The 12426-nt window shown below is 40.0% G+C and overlaps 2 protein-coding genes across 3 annotated transcripts in view; one reads left to right on the forward strand and one right to left on the reverse strand.

Moving 5' to 3' along the window:
• The first annotated feature begins 359 nt into the window (after positions 1–359).
• Positions 360–5115, forward strand: serping1 (serpin peptidase inhibitor, clade G (C1 inhibitor), member 1). Of its 2 annotated transcripts, XM_034211623.1 has the most exons (12): positions 397–505; positions 623–682; positions 811–858; positions 1016–1124; positions 1209–1373; positions 1466–1750; positions 2209–2424; positions 2855–2998; positions 3129–3332; positions 3402–3541; positions 4218–4440; positions 4646–5115. In XM_034211623.1, exons 3-12 carry the CDS (start codon positions 811–813, stop codon positions 4891–4893), a joined length of 1782 nt encoding a protein of 593 aa, XP_034067514.1. In that variant the 5' UTR covers positions 397–505; positions 623–682; the 3' UTR covers positions 4894–5115. The 2 variants fall into 2 exon arrangements, with proteins under 2 accessions (XP_034067512.1, XP_034067514.1); XM_034211621.1 differs by lacking the exon at positions 623–682 and having other exon boundaries at positions 360–505.
• A 64-nt stretch (positions 5116–5179) lies between these two features.
• The window catches only part of doc2d (double C2-like domains, delta), a 33479-nt gene continuing 26232 nt past the window's right edge, over positions 5180–12426 (reverse strand). Inside the window, exons 9-11 of the mRNA XM_034211624.1 lie at positions 11932–12013; positions 11579–11675; positions 5180–8217 (exon numbers count right to left, since the gene is read on the reverse strand). Of these exons, the coding sequence (XP_034067515.1) occupies positions 8078–8217; positions 11579–11675; positions 11932–12013 (319 nt within the window). The 3' untranslated portion in view covers positions 5180–8077. The remainder of the gene's footprint in view (positions 8218–11578; positions 11676–11931; positions 12014–12426) is intronic.

Genomic DNA, 12426 nt, shown 5'->3' on the forward strand with positions numbered 1-12426 from the left:
TTCCTGCAAATTATCACACATTCAGCTTGTTTGCCTTCCACTATGTTATTTTCTGTGTATCTTTCCAAATGCAACATTTGACAAAATCTAATTATGTAAAACACCTAAAGCAAAAACATTTAATGCAAATTGAAAATGAGAAAAAGTGAAACCGTTACACTTTTGAGCATGTATTGTTGAAGATAAAAAACCTGGACTTAATCACTTATAAGTAATTAAACACTATCTTTGCATTACAAAATTAAATGCAATGAATGTAAAATCAAAAGCGCAGTGAATGTTATCCCACATTGTATCTGTTGCCAACATGAAATCATGTGATTTCCAGTAAATCAGAAGACCTGCATTATGCAAACAAACATCTCTAAACCAACAATCACAGATTAGTCATTGTTAGTTGCAGTTCAGAGGAGCAGACAGTCAGATGTGTGGATGGAATTAACGGTGACAGAAGTACTGCTAAAAAATCATTGGTGATTTGGATTCATTTGGAAATTCAACAAATGTGAGTTGTGATATGTTTCTCCAACTTTTTTGTTTATAATCACTGAACCAAGGCAATGTTATTTATATCTGAAATGACTATCACAAATAACTTTTCTTTATTTTATTCAAATGGAAGCTGTAGCTAAATTATCAAAGTTTTAAAAGATTTGATCGTGGACAACATCACTAGTTTCAGGTATTGCGCCACATTATTGATATTTTTTTCGGCTTGGTGCCATATTCAGTTGGAAATCCTCACTTGTAAAACATCTACATCAACTTTCCAATTATATTTTGCTACCTTTCATCCATTCTCTGTTTCAGATGAAACAACAGGCTTTACTTTGCCTCTTGCTGCAGCTCGCTTTTGAGGTATGACTGCCTGATAATTGCAGCTCACACAGAATGTGTACCAATATGTTCCATAGCTATTATAATTCTAACTGAACAAGTGCTTAAACCTTATGATGTTTGTCTGTTGAATATAGCAGCTTTGCCTCAAGATGTTTAACAATTTATTTCTGTCAAGCTTTCTTCAGGGACAAATCTTTGGGTGGTACCTGGTTCCAGTCTGGAGCTGCCATGTTTCTCGTTTCAAACTGACTTCCCTGGAGCGGCCATCACCTGGAAATTCAATGGTTTAATTATATTTCATACTATACATCAAATTGCAAAATCTCCCAGTTATATGTTTGTTTAATTTGATATTTTTCCTAATACAGGTAATGAGATAAATGCCAATACTCCGAATGGCTCGCCTAGAGTTAAACAGGGTGGCAGGCATCTTTTTATATCTCCTGTGACTGCTGCCAACGAGGGCGATTACTCATGTTTGATAAAGGACAACGATAGGGAGATGATAATAACATACAAAGTTAGAGTTGATGGTGAGGAACATACACATTTCTCTTTTCATACAAAAAAAGTGAATTTGGGTAGAATTGATTTCAAAATCAAGTGTTTTTGCCTCTTTCTCCAGCATCCGTTAACTATAGCATTAAAGTTATCAAAGGCTCCACTGCTCACCTCCCGTGCCATTTCCAACCTGCCGGGGAAATCAAAGCCAATGCACTTTGGTTTAAAGAGACAGGTCTTGGCAATGAGCTGTTGAATCCTGAAGGAGATAACAGAGTGGAGCTGCTGTATCCACTGGACCATGATCAGACCATCATCATCAGAGATGTTGGCATGGAGGATGCTGGGACTTACCTTTGTCGATCTGCTGAGGGGGCAAATCTGAGCTCTGTAAATGTCATTGTTGAAGGTAGGTCTGCCACCATGTTACAGCAGAGATAGGGTATCTGTAATAAAAATGACATTTATTTTTTCAGAAAATCCCTTTGAAAAAGAAGTTGATTATCCAACCTGTTTTTGTCTGTGCAGTCTCTTATTTATAGATTTATAAGGGATGTAAATATCTGACACCATAGTTAGGCACCTTGACTGTGGCCTAGAGGAATTGTGGCAAAGTAATTTAGAACTTTTTACCAGACTAGTTATAATGATCTAATCCTCCTCTTCCCTTTTCTTGTATTCCTTTGTTTGCTTTTGTGCATATTGTTCCGTCCTTTGTGTCTGTCACAAATGTATATAATGTTTGTATTTAACGTAAATCGGTTTGGCAATCTTTTCTGTATACTTATATGTTACAGCACAGCCCGAACGAGATGTTTTCACAAAAAGTACCTGTACATGTTAACAGTCTGCTTTACTTTCTTTCAGTTGCTCCTACTGCTCCTCCTCACTCGTGCAGCGGCTTCACCACACCATGGGAGCCCTGCCAGGACGAGAACAGTCGCACAGGGGAACCCATGTTGCAGGAATCCATTACAGAGTTTTCCATGAAGTTGTATTCATACCTCAGAGAATCACAACCCTCCAGCAACCTGCTCTTCTCTCCTATCAGTATCATCGGGGCACTGTCCCATTTGTTGTTAGGTATGACAAAATTAAACTGCATAATGTTTGTTATTATTCTTACAAATTCTAAAACTAGTCATATTGTCAACTAATCCTTAGGACTGCCAAAACCAGGCAGGGGAAGAAATGATGGGTCTGAATATAACATAGATTTTCTTTTATTGAGTTTGTTCATAGAAAGAACAAAAAATAACACTAACCTTGTCCTTTAAGATGGTCCAAGCAATATTGTCCCTTTGTTACCTCTGCACACGAATAAAAGATTATCTTGTATATGACTTACAGGAAGTTAGATTAAATAAAAGTCATTATTTGTTTTTAAAATGTCACAGGAGTTTTTCTCTACTTATATGAAATGTCAGTCATACTTTGCAGCTTTCATTATCACTCCAAAGCACAGTCGTATTTCTATCTATATTATGTATTTTCTTAATTCTGATGCATTCAGGTGCAAGGGGGGACACCCGTAAAGCCATTGAGAGGGCTGTCTGTGTGCCTCACGACTTCCACTGTGTCCACCTGCAGATGAAGAAGCTGAGAGAGAAGTTGGCCGGTTCCTTGCAGATGGCTTCTCAGATCTACTATAACCCAGGTAAAACTATCACTATGTGAAGCTCAAAGATTAGCTCCTCTGAAGTCAAAGAGGTAGATGCAGAGATTCTGTGTCCAAAAAAAATCTTTATCTCTGCAGCTCATCGTGGTTTCTGTGTTCTCTTCCTCAGAAATCAATCTGAACCAGTCCTTTATTGACCAGTCCATCCAGTTCTATGATGCAAAACCCGTCATGCTACTGGATACCAGCGAGAACAACACAGAGATGATCAACAGCTGGGTCGCAAATAAAACCAACAATAAAATCCAGCATTTGGTCGACTCAGTGTCACCGAGTACACAGCTGATGCTGCTCAACGCTGTCTCCTTTACAGGTCAGTATTGTGTGTGCGCATAAGAGTACGGATGTGCATGTGAAAACTAATAGACTGTCTGTACTTCAGGTCAGTGGAAGGTCAAATATGAAATGAAACCCAGGAAAGGGCTCTTCACAAAATTGGATGGTGATCTGGTGAATGTACAGCTCCTGTATCACCCGAAATACATGGTGGCTATGACGTATGTAGTCCAGCTAAAGGCACAGGTGAGAAAAAAACAACACCCTCCTTAAACCACCCATTCACACACTCTACAACAGGCAACTTCACATGAGGAGAGTTACTAAGGTGTAATGGAAGGCAAAGCCACTGTGTGAGGTGAAAAGTGAAAATATGTACTTCTCCTCATAGTCTTAATACATCTGACTACACAGACACAACAGATGTTTGTATTCAGTTTGACTAACAGTTTCTGATTGTATTCTTGATATGGTCTATTGAGAATAAAACAGAGAAAGAGGATGCCCTTTATCACTCCAAAACTTGCTTGAGAGTCAACACAATTTTAAGTTTTCTACGGAACCAAAGTATTTAGATAGTTTTGGGCATATTCAAAGGTTCATCCTAAACATAAACTGCCAATAGCTTTTTCTTCATGCTTTGAATGGTGTCAATTTGCAAAAGGGTTTCAAATATTGGCACAAAAGAGGTCTGAAGTTATAGTGCAGATAAATTGACTCCATGGCAACAGTATGCTTCATATTTACATATCCCAAAACATTATGGATCCTGTAGCTCTGAAATTTAGAACCTGATTGATGCATTCATATTTTGACATTAAAGTAAATTGGGTGGGGGTCTTGAGGTGCATAGTTGTCTCAATGTGATCTTTGAGGGCTCCTCAGTGTCAACATCTGGATATTTTTTTCATTTTACAAACAGGTGGCGAGGCTTGCTCTCACTGGTGACAGCAGTCTTTACATCCTGCTGCCTAGCTCCAGAAAAGTGTCTGACCTGCAGCTGGTGGAAGAGAGTCTGACAGATACAGCTGTGCGTCAAATGATACAGGAATTACAAAAAACAACCCCTGAGCATGTGGAGGTCACTCTGCCCAAAATCGAGTTGGATGTCCAGCCAGACATGAACATGCTCATCAAGAAATTGGGTTAGTTTATCTTTCATGGTCTGTCAGACTATTTTAATACCTGCCATGCTTTCAGGTTGTGTAGTTGTATTACTTTATCAACCAGCAAGGAGACAGCCTTGAAAAGTGTCATTATTGAAAATAGCATACACATCATTCTGCTCATCTCCCTGTATCAGATACATTTACTTCACTTATACTCTTCTCTCCATTTCCCCCTAACCAGGACTGTCATCCCTCTTTGAGAGTTCCAACCTGTGTGGTCTCTACTCCGAAGAGAGGGTAGTTCTAGATGATGCCCGACACAGAGCCTTCCTCGCACTGAATGAACAAGGAGTGGAGGCCGGGGCCGTCACCACCATTTCGTTCTCTCGCTCCTTCCCGTCCTTCTCTGCCCTGCGGCCCTTCATCATGCTGTTGTGGAGTGACACGGCCAATGTGCCGCTCTTTATTGGCAGAGTGACGGACCCATGAGAAAGAGAAAAGGGGAGGTGGAGATGTAACAGATAGGGTAAATAAAGGCAGTCTGGTAGAATGGAAATACTTTTAATTATTTTACTCTGCTTTGACATCAAATAAATTCAGTACAGTATCAGTTTTGCTAAAAGTAAAGTAAGTGACCCTCAAAAAAACCACATATAGGCCTGGATGTGGTTTGTTTTAAAAGACAATGATGAATAAACATATATTAAAACATGGGGTGCCTGTCTAATGTTTCTCAAAAATGAAATGTGTTATTCAAAGGAAGACAGACGACAACTGAAACGACTTCAATTTATTTTGCGAAGAAGTTACACAAACCCACCACAGGATGGCAGCCATACTGTGTGATTGACAGACAGTGAATACACAGGGACTGCAGTAGTGAATTCCCCATCTCATTCGCCCCTGCCCTCCTGCATCATTACCACTGATTTCAATGTAAGGAAGACGAAGTGTCAAAATCTGTGACAGTAAAGGTTTTGTTTTTTAAAGCAACAGCTTGCTTGGTAATCACAGCAACTGAGCAAAAATACCCTGAATCATCATATTCACAAACAAACAAATACGCACTGATGGCATTGACTGTAAACACATCAGCATTCAGAATAATCAGCTATGGTTGCACTCTATTATACAAGCTGTTAGTGATTGCTAAACATGCAGATGTATTGCAGATAAAATGATTACATAAGCAAAGCGGGGTCAATAGACAAAAGTCTAACATTTGGTGACTGTAAACAAAACGAACAGATTCAGAGAGGAATAAGCAACCAACCAGCCTGAAATGTGAACTGTATTCGATCACTGTCCCCAGCATAGCTCCAATCAAAGAACTCAGTATTCCCAGAAATGCATCTTTGATGCATGGATAACATAATGTTGATGTTTTGGTTTGATTATCTCACTGCCAACATGCTGGGAATTCTGATGTGCATAGAGAAAGTACAGAATAAACCCTCGCCCAACCCTCTTGTTAAATTCATTTAAGCTCTAACTGAAAATGTGTTTAAGCTCACTGTTACTTGACATGATCTTCGTGCCAACCTACGATAATGCCCAAGCCCTTTTTTATCTAAACCTAATTCACCACTGAAGGATCTATTTTTTTGCAGTTAACAATGAGACATTCACAAGGTTGTTGAAGGACAACAAGAACATGAGCAGCCGGATCGATTCAACAGTTAGAAAAACTCCCAGAGGCCACTGACCGACTGTGGGTGTGCTTTGTGAACCAGTGCATGGCCAGAGCTGTAGTGATAGATGAACCAGGGGAGTACATTTCATATCTTGGCAGGCGTTTAGACGTTTCAGTGAAAGTCTAGCCCAGATACACCATCGACATGCACAGATGTGCATAGAGACACATAATAGGCATGCAGGTTAAGTGTGCAATCTAGCTTTGTTTTTCAATATCTTGGATCCTGGCCTGTGATTATTCACTGTCCCCTGCTGCCATGCATGCAGGGTGAAATCCCATTTTACCTCCTGAAGTTAAATGTAAGATGAGGAGGGAGGTGGGGGGCATTTCTCCTGCACAGTTTTATCTCAGCAGGCAATCACAAGCATGTACACAGTGCTCCCAGTGTCTCCTGTCCAGAGGATAGAATATGCCTCTAAAGAGTAGACCTGCTATTCAATAGGTCTGGTCACGGTCTGATGTAATGGAATGAATGCAACATTGATCACTGCAATGACTCCTTCTAATGGCTGATTTAGATTGAATACAATATCCTCTCGAGATCAGTGTCTGAGGGTGCACAAAGTTGGGGACATTTTCAAGGTTTTAGGCATCCATTTTGCCATGAATTAGATCCCAGGACCAAAGAAAATGCCTGAATCTTCAAATCGACACACTGCTGCTGCTGTGATATTGCAGAGCAGAGAGAAAATGTTGCATCATCTGTGGCTTTGTTGGAGCAGAAATGGAGTCACTGAGGTAAACCTGCTTGGATCCTATTGAAATCTGGTTCATTACGCCGCAGCAAAGTCAAGGAACACATGCCACCTCCAAAAAGCAACATCCGTTCATCCTTTCATCAGGAAAGTCAAAAAGATCAGTCAAAAGTGACGTATCAAGATGTAATCCATTCTTTAATTTGCTCTATGACCTGTCTGGCAATGGTAGAGAGATGACAAAGGGTCTGGCACACATGATTGAAAGGTTGTCAGTGTTCCCCAGCCAGGACCGCTCACACCACTGAGGCCTGTGGTGGCGGCGCTGGCTTCCGAGGATTTCTCTCTTGTATGTGTCTTCTTTGTCCTTTTTTATCATTTCTTCAGACTTCTGTGCTTCTGAAGTTTGGATGGACACATTTTGAATGGGGAGTGACATCAATACAGAGAGACTCACACACTGTACAGACAGAAAATGTAGGCACTCATATTCTCATAGCCCTCATGCACACACACATTCACACACATAAACTGACACGTTAATGCCTGATATGAAGGTCTATAGAAAGCCACTGTCACTTAAAGACAATGAAAGACATAAGAACAAGAACACTGAAACGGTAAAGGTACAAATCCACCGAATGGATCTTTTTGTGCTTTATAATACTGTGTTGATTTGCATCAGATCAGCAACCACTAAAATAGAAACTTCTCAATACACAATCTCTTTCATAACATCTCTGCTCCTGTTACTATACACCACATTATGAGTCACTGTATGGATTTTGAGTACATTACTCTCAAATCTCTTCATTAGGTGTACATTTGAAGGACAGAATATGAGCGACTTCCACAATACACTAAGGTCTAAAGCACAATTCTGTGGGTAATGTTTAGTAACGTCAACACTTTATTGAGGACATCGTCACAATTTGGTTCACCTTTAAAAAATAAATTCAGATTACACCTTTTTACCTTTACTAATATTAGTATGAATATCATATACTAATACTTGGTTGGGGTAATATTGGCATTATATGATTAGGCTCTGTGTCGGGCATCATCTAGAACTACCCTCTCTTCGGAGTAGATTAGACTTTTTATGACTATTATTATTGCATCTTTTATCCTTTGCTCTTATTACTACTTTACTTGGTCTCAGTAAACAACCACTTCGAGTGAGACAAATGTTGTGTGTTTGTTTGTTTGTGTGTGTGTGTGTGTGTGTGTGTGTGTGTGTGTGTGTGTGTGTGTGTGTGTGTGTGTGTGTGTCTTGTGTAATCTAGTCCGGTTTGTCACTGCTCGGGGCTCCTTGCTGTGTGAGCGTATGCCAGTACTCCACTTTTTTCCCTTTGTTTTTGAGACAGTCGAACCAATGTCTGAGTCTCTGTCCGCTTGCATTTATTCCCAGCTCCACTCCACCTGCAAACAGAACGACAGGAACAGAGGAGAAGAGTCAGGAGGTGAGGGGAAATTGTTGGTGGGAGAGACATTTGAAGAAATGGGGAATAAGAATCGAAGAAAAAATGAGAAAGAAGAAGCACTTTAAAACCGTTACTGGTTTTTTTGGGTAATAAAATATCATTTTGACCCAAAAGATGTTCCAGGTGTAAATGTTCTACCGTTTTTAATGTTTTTTTCAATTGAAGTAGACAAAAGTTGGGAACACAGATATTGAACTAGTTACCAGCTTGTTTACACATCTAGCTGTTATAATCGATAATCATTTGTTTCTGGCCATCCTATGAATGTAAATCCAAAATGTTCTCTCTTAATGCTCTGTTTTTGGTCTCCTCCATCTCCTGAGGGAAGTATCTGGCTATTTAGCTGCTAAATGCTCCACTATGCTCACTAGCTGGTCACTGTGTCACTGTCTGCAGAGCAGGTAGTTTACTGTGGGACTATAGAGCTTTTTCTTTTACTGAAAATAACTGCCTGCCTTGGGCTTAAAACACCATTTGAGAGCAGTGTGAGTAAACCAAATTTGCAATGTTGCCGCAGGACAGTTAAATAATGAGCTAAGCTTGCTATTGAGCTCTGCAAGGGGGGAGCGGCAGATTCAGGTGGTTATTCTGTGTTGGTTCAACAGAGACCCTTCCTCATATTGTCATTTAATACACTGTTACTTTTCAGTGGAACTATCGAACTAGACAAGACTAAACAAAATGCACTGTATTGAGCAAGAGGCCGCTAGTCAAAATATATTGATAATCACTCATTAATTACCATTAGATTTATTTAGATTATTATCTTGAAAAGTAAGTGATAACTATAGCTTTCACATAAAAGCAAAACTATTTCTCTCATAATTGTAGTTGGGTAGAAATACAAAGGGGCATAACATGTAAATGATCAAGTTCAGTAAGTAAGTACTTGAGTAAAAGTAGTTTTTTTTCCATGACTGGTGTCATAAGAAAATAACAACAGACAGACTGACAGACATTTCATTTTTTCATTAGAACCTAACATTCAATAATGCATTTGAGATTCGGCAATAACGTACATAAAAATTCAGGCCAAAAAAGATTATTATTATTTGACTGGGAGGCAGATCTGGGAGCAAAGAAGGACATAAACAGATATTAGAGACAATTACCACCAGGCAGAGAGAAAGATAAATAGTCTGCTAGTAAGGGAATAACAAGACAGAGAGATTCAGTTAACGAAGGATTTATTGAAAGAGCATGGGGAGAATAACTATTCAGAGAAGCAGGAAATGACGCAGGTGAAAGCTAGCAGAGGTGACGGAGGCGTTGGTGGAGAGGCAGACTGTAGAATAGAGGGATGCAGGCAGTTGTCACCGAGGTTATTACAGAGCCATTCCCCTGGCTGTGACTGCACAGTTAATGGTGCGTGGAGTTTAAACATGGTATTTTGGCAATACTACCTTCTAACAGTGCTTCAGAAAATGACAACCAAGAGCATACAAGGCTCTATTGTTGATCTGCAACTCATCATTGAACGCAATGATGCTGCTTCTGGAAAAAGAGGAGCAGCCTTCAATGTTTCCTATCCTGGATCCTTCCTCCCTTTACCTTCACACACAGACACACAACTCTGAGAGCAGGTCAAAACCTGTAGATAATCACAAACAACACTTGGTCACCTCCACAATCATCCCACCACCTCCAAACAGAGATCGATGGAATGTTTTCTGTGTCTGTGGGTTGCTAGTGACAAATGGTCAGCCATCCTGACATGCGTTGGGCGAAAGAAGAGGGATGGGGAGCCGGCGCAGGAAAAGAGGACAAAGACGAGAGTGAGGCTGTAACTCAGACTGGCGAGCATGCAACATTCAGGTTCGAAACCGTACTGCTTGCATCAATATGAATGGCTTTTAATAGACATATGCTCAAGTGTGTTAGCCATAATCCACATTTGCATGAATCCTTGTGGATCACTACTAGTTTTGCAAGCCTTGCCAACCTGAACATGTGCAAACACTTTTGCCTGCTCTGGAGAATTAAAATTAGAAACACTCAAGTCTCATCAAACTATCAGAAATTAATAAAAAAGCAACAGGCACACCTAGCATAGAGCTTACCTTTACATTTGAATTGTTAGAAGTTGCTAATAGCCAAGTAAATAAAACATCACAACAGCTTGTGATGGAGACTATCAGCACCAATACTGATCCAGGGTATCATTACTAGCCATACTTTAGAGTTGAATTAAACTTGTTTCAATAAACTTGAGACTTGACTTGCGGCAAAATACTTTTGAGTAAATAGTTTTATTATCTGCAGTGTCTCTTTAGAAGTTTCATCATGTTTTCTGGAAGGTTTAAAGGAGGACATAGACATTGTAAATCTACCAAACACGACTCTGATTTAGACTTCAAGGTTTAATTTATGGTGAAGATCCTCATGTCATCAACCTGATGTATTACCTATGCCCTACTTTCACTCCCATATTTAATCTCTCATTGCTCAGTTTTCTCCTCCATTTATCTTTAAGATCTCACCTTCTACCATGTGACAACCTCTATGTCTTCGGGTAAGCCTATTAGCCTGCTTGTTATTGCTCTCACTCCTATTCAATTGCACTAAGATTATGTTCACTTGGCCTCTTTATCAACTTGTTTTCTCCATCTATCTTTGTCTCAGAATAATTTTTCTCCCAGGCTCAATTCACATAACTGGTGGGTTGATGTCGTTAAACCTGTAATGATAATGGTCAGGGGAATGGTCGTTATCTGGGGCTGTACGTTAGACTGGTGGCCTTTTCTCCCAGCAGCGCTAATAACTCACTGTGCTTATCTAAACACTAGGTGTCTCCCTCCAACCCACCCACCCTCTGTCTCATTGGCGTGTGCACACACACATTAGAGAGAGTAAAACGCTTTAATCTAAAGGCCTTCGAACTCACAGGTTGGTAATCCATAGTACTGTGCCTCCCCACTACTTCCCCATCACTCTCTAAACTCCCATGTGCTCAATTGACATGATACATCAGGCAGCACCAAAGCGGTTACGAAGTAGTTTGTCGCAGCAGCAGCAGCGATTTGATGTGCAAAGTCCACGAAGGATGTGAAGTCTTTTTCGATTTCTAAAGCATCTCTCTTTCCTTTTCCACTCAAACTCTCCTTGGCTCGTTCAAATCGTTCTCCTCAAGCCTCATAATTACTCCTCATTCCTTTTTTTTCATGTCTCTCCGCCCACGTTGGTTTTTTATGTTTTCTACAAGTGCGCTGCTTTCATTCAAACACTCTTTTACAGTCATGTACTTTGCTGCATCTGCTTCGCTCTCTTTTCCTCCCCTCACAGTTTTTTTCTCAGCCTACCTATGAAGTCGTTGCTCATTCCCAAGTCGTAGTCCCACACCGAGATCTCCAGGGTTTTCTTTGCCAGCTGGTCCAAGGTAACTTCATATGAAAACTCCTGTGCAGGTGGTGCACAAAAGAGCATATTTATATGAATGATTCATTAACATGAGAGTGAAAAGGAACTGAATTGGTTATGTAGTGCTTTTTGTAGAAGCAAAAAGCAGATTGATGCTGTGAACACATACAAAAAGGAATGTCAGATGTAAAATAAGTTAAAAAAGGTGCAGAACAACATTTTAAATACATTATAGAAAATCATAGGAGTAGCTCAGTGTATGGTGGCTATATGTACAGCAGGAGAAAGGGTGTACCTCATTGAATTCGGGGTTGAGAGTCTTTTTCTTCACGGTAGTCTTGTTCTTGGATTTTTTCCCCATATCTGGCTGCAAGGTGCTGAGGGAAAGAGAAAAAAATAAAGTTCCTCAAATGTTACCTCTTAAACAAGGTCAGAACAATCATTATTGCTGAGATCAAAGAAATTCAACTGTCACTTCCTTCCTTATTTCTTATCTTTTACCATTTGTGACAGTGAACTTTGCTGAATGGCAGAACAAAATGGAGTCAGAAAGTTATCAACATCTCTTTCTGAGATAACTCCGACCCAGAAGTATTTCGAACAAAGACAGGGAAAGTAAGAGATTGAAAGACAAACAGAGAGAGACAGAAGGCCAAAGCAAGATAGTAATTGTGCCAATGTTGTAGGACTGTGCGCTCCGGCAAAGAGGATTGCTAAAGGGCAATGGGAGTCATCATCAGTGTAAATTCCAAGTCAAGATGTTCAGGCGGTGAGATATCGCACTCTTTCA

The sequence above is a fragment of the Gymnodraco acuticeps genome, unplaced genomic scaffold, assembly GCF_902827175.1.
Source record: "Gymnodraco acuticeps unplaced genomic scaffold, fGymAcu1.1, whole genome shotgun sequence".
In the NCBI taxonomy this organism is placed as follows: domain Eukaryota; kingdom Metazoa; phylum Chordata; class Actinopteri; order Perciformes; family Bathydraconidae; genus Gymnodraco; species Gymnodraco acuticeps.

Coding starts and splice junctions, on each gene's coding strand:
- serping1 (XM_034211621.1), top strand. CDS start 811: ATGAAACAACAGGCTTTACTTTGCCTCTTGCTGCAGCTCGCTTTTGAG. Junction 3,542..4,217: donor TAGTCCAGCTAAAGGCACAG/GTGAGAAAAAAA, acceptor TTTTACAAACAG/GTGGCGAGGCTTGCTCTCAC. Junction 4,441..4,645: donor CATGCTCATCAAGAAATTGG/GTTAGTTTATCT, acceptor CCCCCTAACCAG/GACTGTCATCCCTCTTTGAG.